The sequence below is a fragment of the Gopherus flavomarginatus genome, chromosome 4, assembly GCF_025201925.1.
Source record: "Gopherus flavomarginatus isolate rGopFla2 chromosome 4, rGopFla2.mat.asm, whole genome shotgun sequence".
Taxonomy (NCBI): Eukaryota; Metazoa; Chordata; order Testudines; family Testudinidae; genus Gopherus; species Gopherus flavomarginatus.
The window spans coordinates 61,189,451-61,217,156 of record NC_066620.1 but is presented as its reverse complement, the minus strand read 5'-3'; the positions used below and the strand labels follow the sequence as shown (position 1 = coordinate 61,217,156).

Genomic DNA, 27,706 nt, shown 5'->3' with positions numbered 1-27,706 from the left:
CAGGACCAAAACATGTGTTTTACTTTATGCAAAGGATATTTCAGTCACATTGACATTCATGTTCTCCACGTTTTTTGCCTTGTTTTGCTAGTCACTTCTAAATGTGTATTTTGAAAAGCTTTCTGTAGGTACATGTACACGTACTGCTTTGATATTGAAGTGTGCCCACGCTTTATAAAAAGTGTGAGAATTCAGTGTTCATGAAATGACTGAATAATAGCAATACCTACAGTCAACATTAATTTAGGCTTGCTTTTCCACACATTGTTCTGCCAGTGCACCTTACTTCTAACCTGCAACAGTCCCTGCTATTCCAGTCCTGTGCCCTCACTTTGTTTTGCTAATGCACTTTGATCATTGCCTGCCACAGTCCTTGCTGTTCCTTCTCTAGGCTTTTTCTATGCAAGAAGGAATTGCCAGACTGGATCAGACTAGTGGTTCATCTAGTCCAGTATTGTCTCTAGCAATGGCCAGTGCTAGATATATCACAGGAAGAGGAAGGTGCCAAAACTGTGAAGGGGATAATATGGAATAACCTACCCATAAAGGAAGTTTCTTTCCTATATAGAGATTGCCTTGTAACTGCTTCTTTATTTATATAAACAAAACAGAAACAATCTGCATAATAATTTTACAGAGATCCTATAAACCAGTAATACATTGTCAGGAGACAGGGTGCTGTAAGAGTGGTAAAAGTGGTGGGGGGAAGGAGGTGAAAAGGGGATGCAGCAACAAGTGGAAGTGGAAAGTGGGACTATACCTCTGAAGAGGGAAAATGTTCAGAAAAACTGTTGGAGGCATGTTACAGTTCTTTGCTTTGCGAGGAGTGGGGAAATGCCACCATCTGCAAGGTCTTGGTTGACAAGCCCACTTGGGAAGCTGGAGTTTACGTTTAGTAAGCACCTATCTGGAAGCAGTGAAAATTTCCAGAAAACACAGATTTCTAAGGCTGCCACAAAAGCAAAACTTTGCAATGCATCTGAATTGTGGATTTCACAGGACCACATAATGGAAATGTTGTTTGTGACTCCATATACTGAGTTCCATTTTGCTCTTAAAGCAGAGACTCGACCTCCTTGTTTTGTGTGAAAAAATACTGTGCTTTCTCCCCAAACTTACAGCACTCACTCTGCCTATAGAATTTTCTGAGAATTTACAAGTGATTCTGTTAATTAGTTTATGAGTTAAAATTAATTATAGCAGAGTCCTTTATGAAATTTAGCATTTGTCTCTTTTCTTTGTCCTGAATTATCTTAACAGAATAATGCAGACTCTTCAAAGAACTATAACCCTTCCCTTATAGGAATAAGACAGACTGATATAAGCTCTTTTATACTGACATAACCATATTAACATGAGTGAGTCGTACTGCTTAAACTATACCAGCATTGCTATAGCAGTACAACTTGCATGGGTAGACAAACCCTTAGATGAGTACTGTACAACTTGATAGGTCAAATCTGCCAGGCTTCTTCAAATAAAATAGTCTCTCTTGTAACAGCACAGAACAAAAGTACTGCTATTTTATTGTAATCTACTCAATTTTGGCCCCAGACGGTTTTAAGTAGAAGTAACAACCATTACCTCTACCAGTTCCGCATATCTGTTTGCTTTACAGCACAGTCCTGACCCGCTTTGCTCTAGCAGCCACTTCTATGTGAAATCTGAAGCCAGTTTTAGATTTGGTAACTTAATTTAGGAACTGTCCATTTTTGACAGAAATAACCTATGTGCCACAATGCATTGTTCAGTTCATCCTCCACATCACAAAACTTCTAATGAACTTTCATACCAATATCAGTTTCTAGGAAAATCCACCATAAACTTCAGAGTAGTGGACAATCATCATGGCTCTGTTTCTTAGTGCTTCAAAAGTTTTTAATCCACAAGTTTTTGTCTGTTATCTCTCAGAACAGATCATAGAGTTCTTGAAAACCCAACAAGTCACTCACTACTGTTTCAAGGTTAAATCATGCTCTTTCTTACTCTTACTCTGCCCAGCAGAGGACTAAAAGGGGAAGTAAGACTCCGTCCCTTACTCAGCCAACCTGAACCTTGGGTCCAGTGTAGAGCATAGACAATATTTCTTGGATATTCCTCCCATGGGAAGTTGGCAGGGAGGAGAATGAGAGGGGCCTGGAGAGGGCGATGCCATGGCTCTGTCCTCTTCCCCCAGTCACTGACCAAAGTAGCTGGTCAGGTATGTGAGGGATGAAAACTGCACTCTCAAGAGCTTCAGTAATTTACTTCCCAAACTTACTCTGCCAGAATGGGAGAGGGGGAGGGTCATGGAGAAACATCAGGGAAGGAATTGTGACTCTGGTATGTCTATCTTAAGTCACTGAACTAAAGGGAACTAAGGCCACTACTTCTGAATGTGAGTATCCAAACTGGGGTTAATGTGCTTTAACTAATGCACTTAATATTTGCACCTACTATTACTCAGATTAACCTTTCCAACTTGCCCTAGTCACAATTCCCTTTCCAGGCTGTGATGTGCCACCCATAGGGCTTTATGGACTATGCTTATGAATGTAAATATGACATAATTAGAATATGTTTTATGCTACATATGCCATGTAACGTATCTATGTAAAGATTATGATCTACTGAATACATCCCTCCTGTTTGTATGCATGTATCATTTTTGTACTTGAAGTTAGGAAGATTGCCTGTCTACTTGCTTGATAGCCTTAGGGCTTGTCTACATCACAAAGTTGCAGCGCTGGTGAGGGGGTTACAGCGCTGCAACTTAGGAGGTGTACACATCTGCAGGGCATCACCAGCGCTGCAACTCCCTGTTTGCAGCGCTGGCCGTACTCCCGTTTTGTCTCGGGTGTAGAGGATCCAGCGCTGGTAATCAAGTGTAGACACTTACCAGCGCTTTTCTTGACCTCCGTGGAATAAGCAGGTATCCCAGCATACCTGAGGAAGCCTCTGGTAATCAAACTGGTCTCCTTCCCCGGTTTGCTCTCGCGTTCCCCAATCCCCGAGCAAGCAGGTCTCCTTCCCTGCGGTTTGCTGGGTGGTTCCGGGAACGCGATAGCAAACCGCGGCGTAGCTGGTCTCCTTCCCCGGTTTGCTCTCGCGTTCCCCGAACCCCCATGCAAGCAGGTCTCCTTCCCTGCGGTTTGCAGGGTGGTTCGGGGAACGCGAGAGCAAACCGTGGCGAAGCTGGTCTCCTTCCCTGGTTTGCTCTCGCGTTCCCCGAACCCCCGAGCAAGCAGGTCTCCTTCCCTGCGGTTTGCAGGATGGTTCGGGGAACGCGAGAGCAAACCGCGGCGAAGCTGGTCTCCTTCCCTGGTTTGCTCTCGCGTTCCCCAAACCCCCCTTGAAGCCGCCCAACAGCGCTGCAGTGTGGCCACATCTAACACCACTTGCAGCGCTGGTTGCTGTAAGTGTGGCCACTCTGCAGCACTGGCCCTATACAGCTGTACTAATACAGCTGTAACAACCAGCGCTGCAAAATTGTAGATGTAGACATACCCTTAGTAAAGCATTTGGCCAGCAGATTAAGTGCCCAATCAGGAACCACTTAAGCCAACAATGAACTTGGGAGATGTCAATCCACATCGGGGCTTTCTCAAGAATGTGGTTTGGCTGGTAAGAAACTCAGTCATGCATGGACATGTGATTTGACCATGTGACTCCAAAACTCCATCTTGGAGCTAGACTTTGCATAGGAGAAAGGAGGGGGCCTCCACCCAGAAAAGAAAGTCTATTTAAACCCCTGGGAGACCCCTTCATTTTGTCTTCAGCTGGCTAAAGAGAGAGCCTCTCCACCCCCAAGGATACCTGAAAGAAACTAGAACAAAGGACAGTAACTATAGCGGGTGTGAGTGATTGCTGGACCCAGACTAGCAGGAGACTAGTCTGTAAAAGGAAGCTTACTGGAACTGGTGAGGTTATTACTGTATTAGGCTTAGATTTGCGTGTTTTATTTTATTTTACTTGGTAATACACTTTATTCTGTTCACTACTACTTGGAACCACTTAAATCCTACTTTTTGTATTTAATAAAATCACTTTTTACTTGTTAATTAACTCAGAGTATGTATGGGGGGGAGCAAACAGCTGTGCATCTCTATCAGTGTTATAGAGGGCGAACAATTTATGAGTTTATCCTGTATAAGCTTTAAACAGGGTAAAACAGATTTATTTGGGGTTTAGACCCCATTGGGAGTTGGGCATTGGAGTGTTAAAGACAAGAACACTTCTGTAAGATGTTTTCAGGTTAAGTCTGCAGCTTTGGGTCATGTAATTCAGACCCTAGGTCTGCGTTTGAACAGACTGGTGTGTCTGGCTCAACAAGACAGGGTGCTGGATTCCCAGGCTGGCAGGGAAAGCAGGGGCAGAAGTAGTCTTGGCACATCAATTGGCAGTTCCCAAAGGGGTGTCTGTGATCCAACCTGTCACACAGGCCTGCTCCTGGCATGCAGTTGTCACATCCTGATCCTTATTCTGGGCTGAGTTAAGGTTCAATCTAGACCTTAGTAATTTTTTTCAAAGAGTTCACAAGCTAGTGAGTATGAGGCGAAATTTGTTTGAAAAGAAAAAAAAAATCAGCCGAAGTTAAATTAGTCACTATGAAAGACAATATAAAAAATAGTCAATTCCCTCTTTTCTACCCTGTCCAAAAATATGAAAGAAAAGGTACATGCTAAATTAAAGGACAATTAATATGTAGGTCAAATGCCACTTTTGGAGCATATGCACTACAGAAGGATCACCGAATCAAATATTATGGCAAGATTTTAAAGACAACTGGATAATATGAGAACCAAAATATCTGTAGCTATGCAGACTAAGATAATAAGGATAATCTTATTTCATAATTCCTGGCATAAATTTATCATGTGCTGGGGTCAGGAAGGAATACCTTTTTGCCATTGTAAATCTGCTAGGTACATTATGGGGGAAAGTTTTTTATATATAATCCCGCCCCTCCTTCCTCTGGTGCAGCATGTACTGGCCAGTGTCAGATTAGATGAATCAGTGGGCTAGTCATTTATAGCTATTCATATGTAGATATGATAAGAGTCAGATTCTCCCACCCTTACTCACATTGAGTGGCACTGTGCTCCACTAATAGTCGGTAGGATGAGTAAATATGGAAATGTCAGGATGACAGAATTTGTCCGTAAATGAGGGAAACCCCCCACAACTAACAAAGACCAGAGAAAAGTTTCTTTTGCGGCTTACAAAGGCAGATCCTTTGCTTACTAGGGGACCACTCAGAATGTGAAATATATACCTTCACTGTTAACAATTATTGAAGCAGCTCCAGTAGCAGCATCCTCAGTCTGACCTACAAAGTCTAAGAAAGGGAAAAGTTACTGTTTGTATTATTTCAACAATAGCCTGTGATGCAGTTTAATCTCTGATAACTTCCAACGCTTAAAAATGCTAATAACTATTTCATATGTAACAATGCCAAAGAAGCTTAAACAACAACAAAAGAAGTGTTAACTTACACCCGCAAAAAACCAAATGTGAGTCCAATGCTCTTTAATGTAGCTATGTCTCTGCTTCAATGACAGCATACTTTTATCCAGTGAAACAACAGATGCTGGGCTGGAGAAAATTAAAGCATTGAAATATACCTCTACCCTGATATAACGTGGTCCTCGGGAGACAAAAAATCTCACTGCTTTATAGTTGAGACTGTGTTATATCAAACTTGCTTTGGATCCCCCATTCCTTGTTCCTAGACCGCCCCCTCCAGAGACCCCTGTCCCTAATCACTACCAGGACCCCACCTCCGCCCAACCCCCTTGCTCCCTGTCCCTTGACTGCTCCAACCCCTATCCACTCACCTGCAGCAGGAACCAGGACGATGTGGCCCCAGCCTGCTCTGCTTTCCTTGCCCTGGCCCCAGCCATGTCACTGAGAAGGATGCGGGGGTGGGGGAAAGGTCCCACACTCACCGGTGATGGGAGCAGAGCACTATGGCTGGGAGCTGGCAGAGTGGAGTGGGCTGGTGCCAGGCTGCTCCGCTTCCCACTGCCGATGAGTGTGGGGAGATTGGCGAAAGGATGCCCCTTCCCTTGCCCAAGTCCCAGCTGTGTTGCTGGGGAAGGGGGCTTGAGGGAAGGGATGCCCTCCACACTCACCGGCAGCAGCGGAAGCAACGTGGCCTGGCCCCAGCCCTCTCCACTCCGCCAGGTCCCAGCCACAGTGCTCCGCTTCCCACCGCTGGCCAAGCCACATTCCTGGGAGCTGGTGAAATGGAGCGGGCTGGGGCCAGGCCACTCTGCTTCCGCTGCTGCCGGTGAGTGTGGAGGGGATCCCTTCCCTCAAGCCCCCTCCCCCAGCAACACAGCTGGGGCTGGGGCAAGGGAAGTGGAGCGGGCTGCTCCCGGCCCCCCGCTAATCCCCCGGGCCACTCTGGGACTGCGGGGCCCCCATAATTGCACCCCCACAACTCCTGCCTCCTAGACCCTGGGAGGGGGGGAAGCCCCTGAGGCCCTCTACCCCTTATCCAACCCTTTGACCCTGGCCTGGCACCCTTAACACGCTGCTCAGAGCAGCATGTCAGAGCTTTACCACATTGTATACGAACCCGCATTATATCGGGTTGTGTTATATTGGGGTAGAGGTGTAATGCAGCATATTTCCCCCTCTTAATTCTCTGATTTACATTTTTGAAGGAACGGCAGCCTACATTAATGAAGATGGGGTTTGTGGTGAGGCTGTACATTTCCTCTTTGGATTAATCCATTCCATTAAATTACTATAGGCTGAGCTGGTAATATGGCCTGTTATTATGGTTGCCCAAGACTTTTTGCTATAAAACCCAGTTTTCAGTTACATATAACTTTGCCAAACATTAACCATTTGGAATGAAATTTTCCATGCCCAGGTGATTGCCTCTGGCTGATTATTATTATTTTTGAAAATTTCAGTCAAAATAGTGGTTGTTAGCAACTCAGAGCTACATTTGAGGGACGATCCTGCTCAGCTCCTTACAGCCCTGGGCTAGAGTAGACAATGCTCAATACAGATGAAACCTTTGGGGACAATAGCTGCAATGCTTTAGCGAGTTTCTATTGAGCATGTGTGTACTGCAAGGGTTGGACTGTTATTACTTCATTATAATATATTGATTAAATGTACTCAGTTTACAAGCAAAAAGATATTTTTCTTAACTGCTAGCCCTGCAAAGTTAGACTGGGATGTAAGAATCAAGCTGGATTGTTCACTTCTCACACATCATCATTAGTAACTGAAGTGCTAAAGACACCTGTGCAACCTCCCTGTCTGTCCAATTATGCCTTCAGTGACACTTGGGCATCCTTACTGCTTTCATTTGGGGCCTGACCCAACATCCACTGAAATCAATGGAAAGACACCCATTGATTTTAAAATGCTTTGCATCAGGCCATTGTTGATACACAAGAAGAAAGCAGCAAAACAATGCAAATCTCTCACTCTCTCTTAGCTATGTTGGCTTTGCAAGGCTAACAGGAGTCAAAGGCAACAACAATTTATTTTCATCACTGAAGTGAATAGATATGACTCAGGACACACACAGATTCTGAATAAGAAGGTTCCATTTATATAAATCCATATTACAGAGTAGAACCAAACCACACTTTAGGGAGGAACTAGTGTCTTTGTAGTCACTTTTACGAGAGTAGAATTTTCTCCATCTTTGAAGTCTGCCATCCGCTGACAATGATTTAGATCCTGATATTTACTGCTCTAAATCAACACTGAACATTTAGGCTAAAAATTAAGGGCAAAATTTTCAAAAGTGGACACTAATTTTGGATGCGTCAATACTTGGGTGCTCTACCTGAAACTCATTTTTCAGTCATGTTAAGCATGTGCAGCTCCTATAGACTTCAAATGGAGTTGCAGGTTCCCAAAACCTCTGAATGTAAGTCTCGAGGTGCCTCAAATTGGGCATCCAAAATTAATGGCCACCTTTAAAAATGTTGGCCTAAAGATTTAACGTAGGCCAATTCAAACCAGACCGGACAAAGTAATGGCAAATATACTGCAGAGAACCATTCTGCACCAGAATGGATGCGTGAATTAGACAATCTAACCAATCTACCCTTTCACCTTCTCCATCTCTAGTTTCAAATTTTATCTAAAAAATTAACACATTTTTTTAAAACTGAAATTTTACCTGTAGAAATCCCATTTCTCTTGAAATTTTCAATATAATCATTGCCAAATGAGTCCTTCCCAACCTGCAAAGAAGGTATGAACATTAAATATTTTACAGTCCACAAAATGGTGTAATGCAACCATCATACACTAGACCTTATTTTACAGCCCTTTTATCTCAGTTACTTGATTAAATAGCATTTTACAGCTCTCTCCCACCTCTAAAATAAAAAGCACATCAGATAAAAAAAAAAATTATGCACCTTTCATACTCACCTTGCATCACTGGCATTATAATTCATTCGTCCTTCTAACACTAAGGTGAGTATTCAGTGGCAAAAACCTACATTAAGAAAGAGTTATGGTTGCTTGGTGGCATGTCATACCCTGGCAGACTGCTGAGTTGAGCAAAAAAACTTCTGAAAACCAGGAAATGCACAGTTTCTACAAACATTTATTCTGCTATGTCCACTCTTGCTGAAATGTACAAATACTTCACCCCTTTTTACAACCCATTCAGTCTTACCCACATGATTCCATCTAAAATGCCACTGTAATAACAAAGACAGTCCTTGCCCCAAAGAACTCACAGCATAAGTTAATTGGTGGATATGTGCAGGGTTTATGTATGTGTTGGGATGCATTGGCAAAGTAGTTGGGTGGAGGGGGTTGAAATGCATTGGCACAACTTTGGGCTGCAAGAAGGTCGGGGTCCACTGGCAGAGCTAGGGTTTCATGGGGATTAGGGTGCATTGGCGGTGCTGTGGGTATAGGAAGATTAGGGTTGCATTGACAAAGTTGGAGGTGCAAATGGTTTGGGGTGGACAGACCAAGGGATGAGGTGTAGGAAGGCAGCTATAAAAATAATATATACCAAATGGAAGAAAGGGGAAGTTGATAGTATAAATATAAATATAAATCATAAGCTTTAAATCAGAAGGAATTGTAGAAAACTGGTAAGGGAAGCAAAGGGATACAAGGAGAAAATTATGGTCAGCAATGTTAAGGACAACAAGGAGTCATTTAAGTATATTAGGAACAAAATGAATCCTAATAATGGTATCAATCCATTACTAGATGCAAACGGTACAATTATCACTAATAATGTAGAAGATGTGGAAGTGTTCAATAAATATTTCTGTTCTGTATTTATGAAAAATAAAAATGCTGTAGTAATATACGATAATACACTTTCCATTCCAGTAGTATCTCAGGAGGATGTCAAATAGCATATGCTAAAGTTCAACATCTTAAAATCAGCAGATCCAGATAACTTGCATCCAAGAGTTTTAAAAGAGCTGGGTGAGGCGCTCATTGGATCATAATGCTGATTTGTATAAGTCTTGGAACACCAAGGAAGTTCCAGAAGACTGGAAGAAAACTAATGTTGTGCCAATATTCAAAAGGGTGAATGGGATGACCAGGGTAATTATAGGCCTGTCAGTCTGACATTGATTTTGTTGGGGTTGGTCCTGCTTTGAGCAGGGGGTTGGACTAGATGACATCCTGAGGTCTCTTCAAACCCTAATCTTCTATGATTCTATGATCTCAAGACAAGATAATGAAGATGATGATATAGGACTCAACATAAAGAATTAAAGGAGGCTAATATAATTAATGTCAATCAACATGAGTTTATGGAAAATAGATCCTGTCTGTCACAGAGCATCCCTTCACCTAGCCAGTGAATACCGCAGCCTAGACTGTTCCTGCAGTGTCCTAGCCAAAAACACATGCAGACTGATTCTCTTTCATCATGTCTGCATTTAATCTTCAGTGTCAAAGGATAACAGAATGTACCACAAGTTTACAGCAGGTGGTTTTCCACACAGTTCTCTTTTCTCTCCAAGGTGCACCCACTGAGCTCTCCTGTAATTCCTGTTCCTTCCAAACATATCCTCCCAGTTACTGAACCAATTGCCTCATTAGCCCAGCAACTGCCACCCAGGCATCAGTAATCCCCAACAGAATCTAACTGACTTCAATTAAGCCTGTAATCTTTCCTGTGCTGCAGCAACCTAAGTGACAAAGGTGCCAAAGTTAGTGCCCCGTCACGCTGTCAAAGTAACTCAATATCTTTTTCTTTTCTTTTCTTTTAAATGAGATTGCAGGTTTGGTTGAGAAAATTAATAGTGTTGATGTAATATACTTAGACTTCTGTAAGACATTTGACTTGGTTCCGCATGGCATTTTGATTAAAAAACTAGAAAGATAAAATTAACATGGCACACATTAAGTGGATTAAAAGCCTGTTAATGTAATTATAAATGATAATAAAATGCAGTTGTAAATGGGAATTGTCATCAAGAGGGTGTGTTTCTAGTGGGGTCCCACAGGGACTGGTTCTTTATTCTACACTATTTAACATTTTTATCAGTGACGTGGAAGAAATCATAAAATCACCACTGATAAAGTTTGCAGATAATATAAAAATTGGGGAGTGAAGAGTAAATAATGAAGATGCAAGGTGGCTGATACAGAGTTATCTGGATTGTTTGGTAAACTGGGTTCAACTTCAAGCAAATAATATGCATTTCAATGTGTCTAAATGTAAATGTATACATCCAGGGAAAAAGAATGCAGGCCATACGTACATTATAGGGTCTCTATCCTGGGAAGCAGTGGCTCTGAAAAAGATATGGGCATTGTGATGCATAATCAGCTAAACATGAGCTCCCAGTGTGCTATGGCCAAAAGAGCTAAATCAATCCTTGGATGCGTAAACAGTGGACTCTTGAGAAGGCGAAGAAAGGTTATTTTACCTCTATATTTGGCCCTGTTGTGACCACTGCTGGAATACTGTGTCCAGTGATGGGGTCCACAATTCAAGAAGAGTATTGATAAATTGGAGATGGTTCAGAAAAGAGTCACAAGATTGATTAAAGGATTAAAAAACATAATTTATAGTGATAGACTCAAATAACTCAATCTATTTAGCTGAACAAAGAGAAGGTTAAGGGGTGATCAGATTACAATCTGTCTGTAAGTACCAACATGGGGAACAAATATTTAATAATGGTCTCATCAAACTAGCAGAGAAAGTGCTATAACATGATCCAATGGCTAGAAATTGAAGCTAGACAAATTCAGACTGGAAATGAGGTGTACATTTTAAATGGTGAGAGTGATTAACCACTGGAACAACTAACCAGGGGACATGGTTGATTCGCCATCACTGCGGGTTTTTAAACCAAGACTGGACATTTTTCTGAAAGACATGCTCTATGAATCATTTTGGGGAAGTTCTGTGGCATGTGTTATACAGGTCAAGCTATATGATCACGATGTTCCCTTCTGGCCTTGGAATCTATTAGTCTATGAAGGAAAGTTGGGGTACAAGGTGGTTGGGTGCACTGCTAGAGCTGGTAGATGCTTCTCATCTGAGCCCTGAAACACTCTCCCCTACCCTCCCACCCCTGACCATTATCCTCCTTCCTATCACTACAGTCCCAAACCTCTCTCTCCGCTATTCCCTCATTCTTCTGCTTCCAAAACTCTCTTCTTCCCAGGAAGCATTCACATGTCTACTTTTTCTTTGCCAAACACTTTGATTACATTCCCCACAAACAACACTGCCACCCATGATTCTCAAATTGCAGCAACCCCCAGCCACTCACTCCAAAACTCCTTTGGGCTTAGGAAGAGGTGTCACGGATTCACACAATCTGTGTTATGCCCTGGCTTTTAAACAGTCCTTTGGAGGAGCCCCTTTGTCTGCCAGACCCCCAAGGTGTCCCAGTCTTCTTTAGGGTCAGGCCATGTGGCCTAAAGATCTTCATGACAGAGGCCAGGTCTACACTAAAGTTAAGTGGACTCAGCTATGCCCCTAAGTGATGTAGTTAGCCAACCTAACCCTCGACATAGACAGCATTAAGCCAATGGAAGTTAAGATTATCCAGGAAGATGGATTAACTACAGTGACTGGAGAATGCCTCCTGTCGCTGTAGTGAGTGGCTTTGCTGAGCCTCAAAGCTCCAGCACTCCTGTTTCACAGCATGAGCTCTGCCCAGTGAATTCAACTGAGATAAAGTCCTGTTCTGAGACTTTTTACTCTCTTCAGAGATCAATGCACCTCAGCAAGTATTTGTAATGACACCAGGCAGCCTTTTCAAAACAGAGAAGAGTTTTATTAGTCAACGAGAAAACACCGCTGGGAAGCCCTTAGAAGCAAAGGCGAAGACAGAGTTCAGACTGGCCAACCTCAGGCTCTGTCTCAGCTGCTGTACAATCCATTTTGGCTCTGTCTCTTTGTCTGTTAGTTTCAGATGAAAGCTTCGGTCTCTCTCTAAAGGCCAGTCCTTAACATTTGACACCTTTCCATCCTTTGTCTTCCTCCTGAAGGACCCCTTTTTGAGTTTGCGTGTTCACCTGCTGGAGTTTCCTGTTGCTAGATGTCAATTGTTCAGTCCCTGGGGTTCCCATTTTTTCTGGATATTTCATTGATATGAGTGTTTCACCGAGCCCTTAATGACCCATTCATATCACCCCAGACAACTACTTGACCCAAGCACCACATGTCTCCTGCTCTGCCCCAAGACCATCTTAACTCTTCCGCACCCACTGGGTAACAATCCCTAGTCAAGTAAGTTATCATGCATAAAATATTACAGAAAATTCCCACTTCATTGCAGGGGGATTGTGATTAATTTATTCTTAGTTATGTTAATTGAAGGTGAGTTCATAGAAATTAGTCTCAGTGAGGTCTGTCGGTGATTCATCCTATACCTTTCAGTTTCACAGTACAAGGCAGGAGAAGGAAACTCTGTTAGGGAGAGCTGTAACTCAGGAACCCCACATTAAATAACCCCAAGTCTGACACACTAATACTACCCTGCACCCCAATGAGGAACATCAAATTTCAAAGCAATCCTTGTAACCATTTGGATTATAGAGCACTTACAAGAGTTGAGCTTTAAAGCTTATAAAATGGCAGGACTGGAAGCCCTCCAGTGGGTTTCCCTATATTGGCACATGCACACTATAAAAAATTGTACATTTTCTTAAATGTTTGGGCCCCCAAAGTTTTAGTGAGTGCCATGCATGCACTACCTTGGGGAAAACACAACTGAGTGAGACCATATTGACCAGCATCAATATTTATTTATTTCTAGCTCTGTGCAACAAACCCCCAACCCAAACCAACCAACCAAACATTTCAAAACTTTTCTTTTTAAATGTCTATTTTGGAAGGAATTATATGTCCAGAACCTTTGGATCAAACAACTCCACATTTGCGTCACTAATTCTGTCTCAGGAGAGTACAGACTAGACCATATTTCAAAGGAATCTGGCTAAGCATGTCAGTTTTGGAGGACTTAGAAATGGGATGACCTTTAAACAGAAGTAGTGATGCAACCTTAAATATTGTGACATTGACACATCACTATACTTCTATCCTGAACTTTTTGCCATTATTCAGTTTCAGACTGAAATATTAATAGCAATTCCATTGTTCGCTTTAACTGCAATCCATATTTTGAGTTTTAAAATACCTTTCTAGCTCTACATTTCCCCCACTGCAAAAATATCAGATGTTATAAGTGAGGCCACTTGTCTGGTATCAGTCCAGATGGTCCCCTTTCTGAGAGGTTTGCCTCTCACTGGTAGGGGGACAAAAATGGATATGACTTTGTCCGGTATCAGATGGGGAACAATACCTACCTCCTCCAGCTCTTTAAATGGCACCCCCCTGTATGGCATGACCTTGCAAACACCATGCGTACAAGGTCATGTTGGCAGAGGCAGGGTGTCATAAACAGATAGTTAAGGGTTAATGTCTCTTTTACCTGTAAAGGGTTAACAAACAGGGAACCAAACACCTGACCAGGGGACCAATCAGGAGACAAGATACTTTCAAGTCTAGGTGGAGGGAAGCCTTTGTTTGTGTTTTTTGGGTTTGGCTTTGTTCTCTCTGGGTTCTGAGAATAACCACACGTACCTACAGGCTCTCTAATCTTCTGTTCAAATTTAGTAAGTACAAAAGGTAGAAAGGCGGTTTAGTCTTTTTGATTGTTTTTCTTTATTTGCAAATGTGTATCTGGCTGGTAGAAATTTAATGTGTATCTGGCTGGTAGAGTTCTAATGTGTATTTGGCTGAAAGTATTTTAAATTGTATTTCTGCTGGAGGAGGCTTTTTTTCCAGTTTCTATAAGCTGACAGACCCTGTAACTTTTACTATCTAAATTGCAGAGATAACTTTTACCTTTTTTCTTTCTTTTTATTAAAAGTTTTGCTTTTAAGACCTGTCTGATTTTTCCCCTTGTTGAGGCTCAAGGGAACTGAGTCTGTACTTAACAGGGAGGGAGAAGGGTGGAATCCCTTTGTTTTAGATTCACGGAGCTTGAATCTGTATACCTCTCCAGGAGCCCAGGGAGGGAACACCTGGAGGGGAGGAGAAGGGGAGGGAAATGGTTTATTCCCCTGTGTTGTAAGACTCAAGGAATTTGGGTCTTGGGGTCCCCAGGGAAGGTTTTGGGGGGACCAGAGTGTATCAGGCACTGGAATTCCTGATTGGTGGCAGCTTATCAGATCTAAGCAGGTAATTAAGCTTAGAGGAATTCATGCTAGTACCCCAACTCGGGCAGCATGCTCTTAAAGATGGTACTTCCCGTGTGGCATGACCTCACATGCACCATCAAACTATCAAGGGCAGGGTCACACCTGCAGGGTTGGGCCCATGCTGTTCCTGGAAGTACTGGAATGTCCAGTGTTCTGGGAATGTATGAGTGGCCAACTTAGGTTTTATACCTTTTAAGTGTATAGTCTGGAAAGTGAGTCTGTAAACATGTTATCATAAGATTCTATATTTATTTTCCCTCTGGGAGTTCCAGATCAAATGCACTCAGTTTACGAATCAAAACACAAGCATCAGTACAAAACACTGGGATCCTGTTTCCAATATGCATTACAATTAGGACCTGTTATAAAGTTTAGTTAGTAAGAGAAATGTTGAGGGTCTGAAGGCCCAATGTGAATTGTTTTAGTTATAAAATTTAGCAAGGCTTGATTTGCAATGTTTTCTGCTGAATATAAAATACTGCTGTCTGTATACCTTCGAAGGTTTCTGTAAGAGACTGTGTTAATGAGGAATGCATGCACCAGGAAAAGATAAGGTGTGAAAGCCAGCACAGATGTTCAGATGATCAAGAAGAAGTGAGAGACTTGGAAAGACTAGGAGACAATCAGAAAACATCCATTATATTCTATGCCAAACATGTTAGCAGCATTGATGACCTCAGAGGCGAGGCAGGCACCCCCGAAGGTGAGACAACAAATAGGAGATAACAATGGGAAGCCCAACAATAACCATCAAACAACAACAGCAGAAAACCCCCAAAGTAACACCACTTAAGGACTAATGATTACAGGATGACATTGCAAAATGCATGGACTCAAATGGGAACTTACAACTATAAAGCTGGGGTGTTTTGCTATGGAACTCTGGGTTCAGTGCTGCTAAGCCTCGGAGCATCGGATCACTACTGACAAGAGCCCAGCTCCTCGCTTGTGCTCAATCTAACTGGCCATTAGATGGACTCGACTACAACAGACTGGTAACTATAAACATCAACTGGCAGGACTATGTGTGTGTGTGTGTATTCAATAAATGTGGCATTTTTGCCTTCTCCTCTATAAAAGAGCTAGTGTGCTTTGTATGAGCATAACAAAGTCCCACACCAGAAACTGGGCAACACTAATAGTGCAATGCAACAGTAAATGTGACTGCTTGAGTCATCCTTCAAATAAGTTGTTAAATGAAGATCCATTCTTCCCACCCTGGTTGCTGTGTAGTGACCAATGAATTGGGCAAAGAATTGGGAGATAAGCCCAGTGTCCTAGCCAATGGTCTTTCTGTCCATGACACAAGTGCTAATATTCAAAACTATGTCTGAGCAAGTGGTTGCCTTGTTGTCTATTGTGAGGTATGTAAGTACCTGAGCTCTGCGAGATACTGTGAATACAAGAAACACTATACAAAACCTAAATCTAAACACACATTTAAATCATAAGATGATTCTCTTCTTTTGTTCATCCTATTGCACAGCCATATTTTCAAGGGAACTTCCATTTACAACATCTGTAAGAGATTTATCTTAAAATGTCACTAGGGACAGTCAATGTCTCTAAATAGCAGTTTGTAAGGCAGAAAATTGGTTGAGGACAGTCCAGGTCAGATGAAGTTAATGCTAATAAGTGGGATAAGCATCTGCTCTGCTTTGTGAGGGTGCATACACTTTGTTTTCAAGGAGGTTTGCAATTTGGGGTATTTCTAGGTCACTGATTATTCCTGAATAGAGTCTGTGGTCAGGGACCTCATCAAAGTTATCCCTGTTTTAGTGACCTAACAATTGTGTTATTACAATGTCCTGTACCTAGGGGTAACCATGAAGGCTTCTATGAAGCTTCAGCTAGTGCACAAGGCAATAGCTACACACTTTAATTAGTCATAGAGGCATTTCATAGCTGTTCTCCAAAGGCTGGATTGACTTCATATTCCCTTCAACTTGCTGGTTTCACTCTAGAAAGTCTAGATTCTGGATATCTTAGAGACTTGCATCTCTGGCTACTCAACTGTCACAAAAATTGATTAGGTGGGGAACTTTTGCTTACAGCTCCTAGATTTGCACATCTTGATGCTGAAAGGAAGGTGTTCTTGGTGGAGGACCCTAGACCATCAGCATCCATGTCTGTTTATCTTCAGCGCCCTGTGTAAGGCTCATCTATTCATTCAAGCTCTGCCCTCAGGGAGATGTGAATATAGGGCATCAAGATCATTTTAGAATTGAGTACATTTAATCTCACACCTTAAATAAATATAATATATTGTTTTTAAATGTTCGCTACCTATGCGCAGACCCTGCTAGATGGAATATGTTATAAATAGAAAAACACACACTTCTTGGTCTATTGACTGCAAAAGATACTGTGTACTGAAATATTGTTTCTTTATTCCAGAATCATTACATTTATATCCCTTTCTACTAGGCTTGTAGCTACACAGTGTTTGATGTAATTCACACTCATTCTTATTCACAATTTTTCAACATGTGCTTTCCCTGGCTTGCTATCAGCATTTTTCCATGTGCCATCAGGAGGGTTGACGACATCACAGATGAAATTCTAGCAGTCTGAGAGTCAAACTCAATCTGTACCTGCAAATTAATTGTATTGAAAAATATCTTTGCTGACACATCTTTTGTTCCATCTGTTCCGTATGCTAAATTCTGTCATTAACTTTTTTTGGAGAGTGTTTACTCTTTTCCTTGCATAGGGAATGCAACCAGTTTTTGCTACTAAAAATAACAGAGCTAGTAATGTGTAGAAAAACATGGTTTAAAAGGTGATTACACATTCTGAGCTGAATTATAGATGCAGCTACACTTTTATAACAAAATAAAGGTTCAGGATCACTCTATTCTTTCTAAGCTGGGCTCACAGACCAATTTGTATGTTTGAACTGCTAGGAACTATAAAAAGGAAAGAATATATAAATGGCAATACAGTGTTTCCTCTTTTTGAGAAAAAAATCAAATGCAACTGGGACACATAAGCAAAATGAGAGGAATCAGCTAGGATCATCCCAGGATAGCTGCTAAAAGCGAAACAGTTAAGACCTATTTAGAACACCCCCACCATACGCCAAACAGCTTTAATTTATATTGTTAAAACAGACTTTTTTTGTGATGGCCAATAGAGAAAGGATGAGCTTCAGGGTAAGGTAGTGGCCTTGAACTCAAGAGACCTTAGTATATTTTCCAGTTCTGCCACAGGCTTTCTGTACGACCTTAGGCAAGCCACTTACTCTCCCTCAGTTCCCTATCTGTAAAATGGAGAAAATTATTAATTTCTCCCACTCTTTGTCTGTCTCATCTTCAGGACTGTGATTGTCAGTTAGTATATCCCTCTACAGTGTCTAGCACAATGGATGCTACTGTTATATATATAATATAGCAGCACCCACTGCTAGAGATACACAGATCAAAAGACAGAAAGCAACATGCCATGTCATTCTGACTGGGTAAGGGTCAGTGTTCGGTAGTGAAAACAAAATCCATAGCAATTTATGTTATCCACGCTGCTCTTTATGTGGATCCATTATATTCATAATGCATGACAATTATTTTTCTGCACATCATAATAATTTTACTTGTAAGCTGAAAAAATATGACCTGGAATCTTTAAGACACAATTAAGATGGAAATGCATGATATGATGTGCACAGAGGAGACTAATTAAACTGATACAAGCCAGATATTTTTCCTGCTGGACTGCAACACACTGTCCTCCAACAGTGGCCAATGCCAGGTGCTTCTGAGGGAATGAACAGAACAGGTAACCATCAAGTGATCCATCCCCTGTTGCTCATTCCCAACTTCTGGCAAACAGAACTAGATAGAGGCAAACCCATAAAGTGGGACAATGGCCACTGGGCGGCAGTTGGGGAAGGGTGAACCAGTGTGGGTGGGATAAAAACTGACTTTACCATCACCAGAACCAGAAGACAAAGAAAAAGAACCTTTCATTTATTATTTGAAATCATGATTTTTGTGGGCTGATACATGATCTTTGAATGTTTGGTGAGTGAAATACTGCAAAAATCTCAAACTGACTCCAGACCAAAGCTTGATTGAGGTTAACATAAGAACAGCCATACTGGCTCAGACCAAAGTTCCATCTAGCCCAGTGTCCTGTCTTCTAACAGTGGCCAATGCCAGGTGCCCAAGATGGAATGAACAGAACAGGTAACCATCAAATGATTCATCCCCTGTCGCCCATTCCCAGCTTCTGGCAAACAGAGGCTAGGCACATCATCCCTGCCCATTCTGGTCAGTAGCCATTGATGCACTGTGAATTTATAACAGAGTTCAAAAAAGAATTTGATAGTCTTGGCTTCACAATATCCTCTGGCAAAGAGTTCCACAGGTTGACTGTGCATTGTGTGAAGAAATACTTCCTTTTGTTTGTTTAAAACCTGCTGCCTATTAATTTCATCTAGTGACCCCTAGTTCTTGTGTTATGAGAAGGAGTAAATAACACTTCCTTATTTACTTTCCTCATTCAGTTCTTTTTTCAGAGCTTTTTTCAGATTCAGTAGAAAACAACAAAGAGTCCTGTGGCACCTTATAGACTAACAGATGTATTGGAGCATAAGCTTTCGTGGGTGAATACCCACTTCATCAGACTCATGTGATGGAAATTTCCAGAGGTAGGTATAAATATGCAGGCCAGAATCAGTCTAGAGATAATGAGGTTAGTTCAATCTGGGAGGATGAGGCCCTCTTCTAGCAGTTGAGGTGTGAAAACATAGAGAGGAGAAACTGCTTTTGTAGTTGGCTAGCCATTCACAGTCTTTGTTTAATCCTGAGCTGATGGTGTCAAATTTGCAAATGAACTGAAGTTCAGCAGTTGCTCTTTGGAGTCTGGTCTTGAAGTTTTTTTGCTGCAGGATGGCTACCTTTAAATCTGCTATTGTGTGTCCAGGGAGGTTGAAGTGTTCTCCTACAGGTTTTTGTATATTGCCATTCCTAATGTCTGATTTGTGTCTATTAATTCTTTTACATAGGAATTATCCAGTTTGGCTGACGTACATAGCAGAGGGGCATTACTGGTACAGGATGGCATTTGTAGACAAGTTACTCCAGAGATAAGAACCAGTACTGAAGATAAAATGGAGATGATGCAACTGCCTTTTATATTCTTTTTCCATGCAGCTTGTATTTCCTTTGTTCCAAACACAAGCTGCCCAGCACATGGCCTGGAATCCTTAAGAGTTCTGTCCATAGGTATGTTCCTGTATGCCTTGCTGAGTCATAAGGTGTCAAGTATAATTCCCAAATCTGGACCTTAGCGTCCAGGATATGGGTACTAGCATAAAGTCCTCTAAGCTTAATTACCAGGTTAGATTCTGTAGCGCTGTCACCAATCAGGAATTTTTAGGGCCTGATACCCTCTGGTCCCCCCAAAACCTTCCCAGGGGACCCCAAGACCCAGATTCCTTGAGTCTCACAACAAAGGGAAATAAACCATTCCCTCCCACCTCTTTACCTCCTCCCAGATCTTTCCTGTCTGGGTACACTAGGAGATAACGTGAATCAATTCCTTGAAACACAACACAGAGAGATCAAGTTTCTCTCTCCCCCTCACTCAGAGGCAATACAAATTTACCTTTCCCTCCTTGCTTCCCACCAATTCCCTGGTATATACAGACTCAATTTCTTTGAGCCTTAATTAGGAGAGAAAAATCAACAGGTCTTAAAAGCAAAACTTTTAATAAAAAAGAAAGAAAAAAAGTAAAAGGTTTATCTCTGCAATTTAGATGGTAAACAGTTACAGGGTCTTTCAACTTACAAACAATAGAAAGAAACTTTCTCCAGCAGAAACACAATTTAAGCTACTTCCAGCAAGTACACATATACAAATAAGAAAACAAATTAAAAGACTATAACCGCCTTTTTTCTTACTCACAATTCTGAATAGATAAGAGACTGTAGCAGGGAGATTGGCAGAAACCTGGTTGCACCTCTAGTCCAGGACCCAGAGAAAACAAAGCCAAACCCAAAACCCACAAACAAAGGCTTCCCTCCACGAGATTTGAAAGTATCTTGTCTCCTGATTGGTCCTCTGGTCAGGTGTTTGCAGGTCACTGTTTGTTAACCCTTTATAGGTGAAAGAGACATTAACCCGTAGCTATCTGTTTATGACATAAGGTGTAGCCCCTGACACTTTCAATGGGTTCATTGTACAGTTGATGGGCCATCAAGCAGGCTAGGCAGTGCTGATGCCCATCTGTCTGGGGGCATCATCCAGATGCACAGCACTAGTATAAAATACAGGTACACCCTACATATCTTTAACTTATAATACAAAGGTGATACAAACATATAAACAAAATTATCACATTTGGTGAATTGTAACATTTTCGCAGATACCTTACACAGCATATCTTGTCAGACTCCTTGCAATTTTATAATATTAGTGTCAACAATATCATAGTATCAGAGAGGTAGCTGTGTTGGTCTGGATCTGTAACGTGTCTGACGAAGTGGGTATTCACCCACGAAAGTTTATGCTCCAACGCATCTGTTAGTCTTTAAGGTGCCACAGGACTCTTTATAATGTAACAAATAACTAAAATAGCAATGACTTATTGCAATGCTATTTTACCTTGAATGTGTAGAATTATATTATGCAGGTCCCACTGACATGTGCAGAGACTGTATAAATACTGTCACAGGTAAGATTTATGTGAAGATATAAAGTGAACTCTAATTTTTAAATAAAATTAAGAAATGGTGAATTCTAGAGAGCTTAGAAAAATTCTTGCTTCTACTTTGTCTTCCTTTTCTCCAACACATAAATAAGACTAGGAAAAACTGTTTGTATATCGACTTAAGAAGAGATCGTTCTTTTTTTTGTAAAGTTAATAGCCATACCAGCGACCTATGGAATTTGACTAATGAAGCAAACATTTCAGGAAACACATATTCTACCTTTGGCAGTAAGCAAATTCTGGACCATTTTCAAATAATTCAAGATATGTATCAACCACCAAAAAAAGTTAGCATTCAGTTAGGAATATTAACACCAAATTCTCTGTAAACTTTTTCAGTACAAGAATCTGACAGCTACTGAAGACAAAGAGACCAAATATCTATGACTTGCTAGACCTAGGACACTGACAAACCTAACATAAGAAAACTCTAGAGAACAGCTAGTGACAGGTGAACCTGAGATGGTTTGCAGGTATGATTTGGATACATAGCTATACCTCATTAACCTAAACACTGGGGTGGAAATCTAGTGAGAAAAGGCTCTCTCAGGAGATTAGGAACGTTTATCCATGTCTTTTCTTGGAGTAATGAGGTGACAGATCCATGACATTAGGTACTCTGCTCTGTGAAGCCTTAGAGGCAGACCAGAACTGTCAGTCGGAGGCACAGGAGATGAGGCTCCATCTCTGCGAAACAGCCAGTTGAGACACTTCCATAGTGTAGGCAAAACTATTCAAATAGTAGTTATCAATGATCTTCTGTCAAACTGCGAGGACATATCTATAGCGGGGTCCCGTGGGATCTAGTATTTTAATTAATGACTTGGATAATGGAATGGAGAGTATGCTTATAAAATCTGCAGATGACACAAAACAGGGAGGGGTTGCAAGCACTTTTGAGGACAGGAATACAATTCAAAACAATCTTGACAAATTGAAGAATTGGTCTGAGTTCAGCAAGATGAAATTCAATAAAGACAAGAGCAAAATACGTCACTTAGAAGGAAAAATCAAATGCACAACTACAACATGGGGAATAACTAGCTTGGTAGTAGTACTGCTGAAAAGGATCTGAGGGATACAGTGGATCACAACTTGAATAAAACTCAACAGTGTGATACAGCTGCCAAAAATTCAAATATTATTCTGGGATGTATTAACATGAGTGTTGCATGTAAGGCCTCTCAGGTAATTGTTCTGCTCTACCCAGCACTGGTGAGGCCTCAGCTGAAGTACTGTGTCCAATTTTGGGTGTCACACTTTAGGAAAGACATGGACAAACTGGAGGGAATCCAGAAGCAAGCAACCAAAATGGTAACAGGTTAAGAAGACCTGACATACGAGGAAAGGTCAAAAATTGGGCATATGTAGTCTTGAGAAAAAAAGATCGAGGGGGGACCTGAAAACAGTTTTTAAATATGTTAAGGGCTCTTATAAAGAGGATAATAGAAACCCTGCTCCTGCCTGAGCATTTGAGAAAGACCAGGGTCTCCGCAAAACAGACACTTGATCTCCATGGTGGCAGGTACTCAGCGAGGGAGATGCAGGAGACGCAGCAGCTGGCTTACCCTCTCTTAGCTGTTTCTGCCATGTGGCACTCTGTGTGGGTTAGGAAGGACAGAGTCCTGGTGACCGAGGAGAAAAGGAATCCTCCTTGCCAACAATGGCAGACTCTGACAGCTTGAAGACTTTAAGCCTCCCCTATTCTTTCCACACACACCCCCATCCATCTTGTTCATAATTGGTCTGCAGTGGAGAGGAGCTGGAGATGCAGATGAAATCCAGCAGTTTGTCAGAGGTGGGAGCCACACCTCTCCTGACGCTGATTGACAGGTTTGGTCTGCCTCCAAGGCTGCATAGAGCAGAGTACCCCAAAGTCATGGATCTGAGGACCTCATTACAAATAAAAATTCCATTCTTTCCTATAGTATGTGCCCTCTTAGAAGAGACATTGGTCCATCAAACCTGGTTTCCAGTCCCTAGCCATGGCCAATATCTGGTACTCCAGTAGAAGGGGGGAGTGAAAGAGGTGAGAAGGGGGAGCAGTACATCCGGTCAAGTGTGGAATGCTCTTTATGGTTACAGCAGGGTTGGTAAAGGCTAAGGCTAGAAGGGGAGGGAGTTCCATCTTAATCCTAGCAGTGATCATCCCTGAACCATAACATTTCATTATCCTTATCACCGCCTGTATACCAACAGATGTTATTAACAGTAATAAAATTATCATCCCTTTCCAAAAAGACGATGCAGTGACACAGGAATATAGGAACTGCCTGACTGAACCAGACCCATGATCCATCCAGCCCAGAAGCTTGTCTCCAACAGGAGCCAGCACCCAGATGCTTCAGAGGAAGATTCATGAAATTCCACAGTAGGCACATGTAGGATAATCTATGGTTCCCTGCTCCCTGCAAAGATCTCATTCTAATCCCTAGTAAAGGTTGGTTTTAAAACATGAAAAATGAAGTTTTATATCCCTTCCAAAAAATTTTTTAGCCTATCAGTACTTGACTGTGACCACTTATGGCAGTGAATTCCCGGCTGACTACATGTTATTAAATATATAAATACAGCATGGCTAGTAAATGCAGAACCAAAAAAAAATCATCAACTTACCTCTGGTTCTTGCAATACAGGACAAGGTAAAAAGGAGGGGCCGGTCAAGTTTAACTCAGTGTAATTCTGAATATCTCAAGTTCTCTCAGGTGACATTATTCTAGGCTTTGTGGTTTCTCATTACATGCAATTCCCACCAGACCATTATCCAATTCTTTTTCTGGCTGTCTTGTAAATACCAGAAGAACAGTTTCCCTGGCAGTACTTTGTTAATACATTTCTAACCAAAACCAGATGAGAAGAGATGCATTAAAGAGAGAGTCAACTTTTCTATCAACCACATAAAAGTTCCACTGAAGCTTGGATGAACATTTGTCGTGGCTGTTATCCAGCGGCTTCAAGTCAATGCTTACCTTACAAATCATCAAGGTCTTGGCCCCAAGTCGAGCAGCCTGGATGCACTGATTGGCTCCTTTCCCCCCAAAACCAATGAAAAACTTATGTCCATGGATAGTTTCTCCAGCTTTTGGCAGACGAGTGGTAAGGCTATTGCAATTAAAAAAAAAGTACATATATTAGTAACTGATAGGTCAAGAGTCATAAAAATAGAGTTACATTGATACAATCCTAAGTGGCACCAATGTTCAAGTTGGTGCTACAGCAGGAGGCAGTGATGAGTTAGCCTTTCATTCAATAAGTCACAAAAACTGACGATATGAGAGATCTGTTAGATTATCTAGTTCATCCAGTACCCATGTCAGGTTGTTTCCGATCATATTTTATATAATCTTTGTCCAATCTAGTTTTAGAAGTGCTAAGCAAAGGATGAACTGTTTTTTGTCACAAGTTTGTACATCACCTAGGACAATGAGGTCCTGGTCCATGACTGGGATCCCTAGGAGCTACTACCATATAAATAAATAAATAAATTAATAAAACAACTGCTCTCACTGTTAGGAAGTTTTACCCTGATATTCAGCCTAAGTTTTCATATTGTTAATTTCATCTCATTACAGCTAATTATACCTCCTTTGACTACCCTAGAGTAATTTCTCTCTCATATTGGTATTTATACCCTTCAGAGAGTTATAGATCATTACCATGTCTGACCACCTCTTAGCTGCCATTCAGACACACTGTATATATTTATCTCTTTTAATCTTTCTTTGTAAATTACACCTTCCGGCCCTCTAATCATTTTGTTCTTCTTTGCATTCTCACCAGTTACATCTACATCTTCATGGGGCTGGATGCCCTGAACTGAATGCACTAGTACAGGTGCAGATTCACCAGAGTTGTATTCAAGATAGTCTGGAATCATTCTGTTTTGAAAAGATGTATTTTGTTAACCCTAGCAGACTTTTTGAATATGCCAAGAAAACAAATGAATAAATCACCTCTATTCTTGTGTAAAAAATCCACCTGAATTCATAGGGCTAGTCTCCCTGTGTCTGTTGTATTAATAACAAATACAGTCTACAGAGGTTGTCCTATACCATGGCAGAGCAGCATTTGGTCATATTATTACCCAAAAAATTCTGCTTCTTACAGGGAACACCAAACACAAGGTTCAAAAATTAGAATACATTTTACCTCCTAGACTACCACAAATGCAACAAACCCAGCACCTGTGGGGAGAGCACGCCTTTTGTCACTCAACAGCAACTCTTTCAAGTGACTGAACACTTGCACTGACAAGCTCCAAAAGATGGTTTGAAGGCTGGTGGCAAAAAGATTCTCAGAGGGGAAGCTATGAAGTAGGGAATGGGGGAGGTTCAGAGCTTTTGCAGGAATGCAATGGAGCCTTCCCCAAGGAGGAGCAGAATACTTGTGGCTGTTTGTAATTACAGAGCATTAAAGCATGTTCAGCCAAGTAGATCTCACCACTGGCTGAACATCCCTGACCCTTTCATCTGGAAGAAATTTGAAATGGGACAGCTCTGTACTAATGGATCACTCCTAACTACCTGTTGTGAAGGACATGGAAACTGCCTGCAATAGGTTAAATATTGTATTTTCTTTAAGTGTTATTGTGTTGTTTGCTACATGTTTCCAAAGGATTAATTCCTGCAGGAGCTAAAGGCATGTGAGCAGGAAAGCAGATAATAGCTTCTGAGGGTCCTATTTACCAATATTTAAAAGACAATCCAGGTGTCATTCATGTTAAGTTTAATCTCTGACCATGCTGAATTCAACCTCTGGCTTGTAACCATATAAATAAAAATATGAATACCATATATGGGTAGAGGGGATCCAGGTGGGAAAATGAAACAAATAACTTTGTGGTGGATGAAAAGACAGTCCCTGAAAGACATGAGAGACAGACAGACTGAATCTCCAGTCCCCAAAGGTTGGGATGTCTAGGATATACTAGGCCTACTTAAACCTTTAGGCAATAATCAGATGTGTGTAGACCTTCTATGTCATCAAACCTTCATTTCTCTTGCCATGTTGTGCTCCTACTGCTATGATTAAACAATACCCTGTTCTGAAGTGAAGGACCAGCCGCCGAATTGCCACCGAAGACCGAAGTGGCAGCGGTATAGCTGCAGATCGCGATCACGGCTTTTTTTTTCCCCCACCCTTTTTGCTGCTTGGGGCGGCAAAAACCCTGGAGCCGGCCCTGAAGCTCAAGAAGGGCAGACTTGCAGGCAGCCAATCCCTGTTGGGCATGCTGGGCAACCATGGTTGGTACACAGGGTACTGGAGCCATGGGCACGGTCTAAGAGTGAGAGAATCATGGGATTCAAACATGAAAGAGTTGAAGGAACAGGGCTCATCATCTGTGTGGATGCACTCAGAGAGACCAGAGAGGGATCAAAGGTGTACCTAGTCCTGAAGTGTGACACCTGTTTCCAAGGAGATGGGAGTGGAAAGACAGGGTGAAGAAGTGGAAGGGTTCCAGCTATTTTAAACAAAAATACATAGATTTAAAAAAAAAATCAATCAACGGATGGGTTATGAAGTGTTGAAATAAAGTCAGCATTTACAAGTGATTGCCACCCAGAGGCATGTGTGACGTTCTGCAGTGTTTTCCTATACTGCGAAGAGGGAATAACTGCAAGATCTCAAATACCATTATGTAGTTAATGTGGGTGCATGCTGACTTTTAATGGCAACCATTACAATTGACTGCTACTTGCACTAATTCATGTGTCATCAGAACAATGCCTTGCAGGGAATCAAAATATTGATGTCTGTGGAGCTGAGCATGTCTGTGTTTTGCAGCTTTCAAAAGACTCCCGTTGTGACATCATCATAGGTAAGTGCAGGCAACCTTCTAAAGCTATATGTCATTTCATAATGAACAGTCATTTCACTCAACTTTGAAATTAGATTGAGAAAGCGTGTATCCACTGCTCATTCACTTTCATTCCTGAAGACTTTTCCAGGAGACTGGGATTTATTCTAGATATGATTAGGCTCAACAAAAGCTACGATATATTTAAACAAAGGTCTGTAACCACAGCTTCCCAACAGAAGTCAGTTAGTAGCCCTGCTCTGAGTTCATGCACACTTTCCAAGAAGCAGACTCCCATATATGTTCTTGATTTAACAGTGAACAGAACTGTTCTTCTCAGTTACATTGGTGTAAATCAGAAGAAACTCACAATTAAGTCGAGAGAACTAAACACGTGTGAAACCAGGGTAAGTAAGATGAGGATCCAGGCCTCAGTGTTTAAAGCAGCATAGCATAACTAGTGCTTGTGGGAAGCAACCAGCTTGCTTAATATGGGAAGATGGCCTTTGCTGTTGTTGATG

General features: G+C 41.6%; 1 protein-coding gene across 1 annotated transcript in view; it reads right to left on the bottom strand.

The window, feature by feature from the left end:
* Positions 1–27,706, bottom strand: part of RBKS (ribokinase) — a 108,664-nt gene that overhangs the window by 57,875 nt on the left and 23,083 nt on the right. Inside the window, exons 2-4 of the mRNA XM_050948629.1 lie at positions 24,358–24,490; positions 8,138–8,201; positions 5,255–5,317 (exon numbers count right to left, since the gene is read on the bottom strand). Coding sequence (XP_050804586.1) covers positions 5,255–5,317; positions 8,138–8,201; positions 24,358–24,490 — 260 coding nt within the window. The remainder of the gene's footprint in view (positions 1–5,254; positions 5,318–8,137; positions 8,202–24,357; positions 24,491–27,706) is intronic.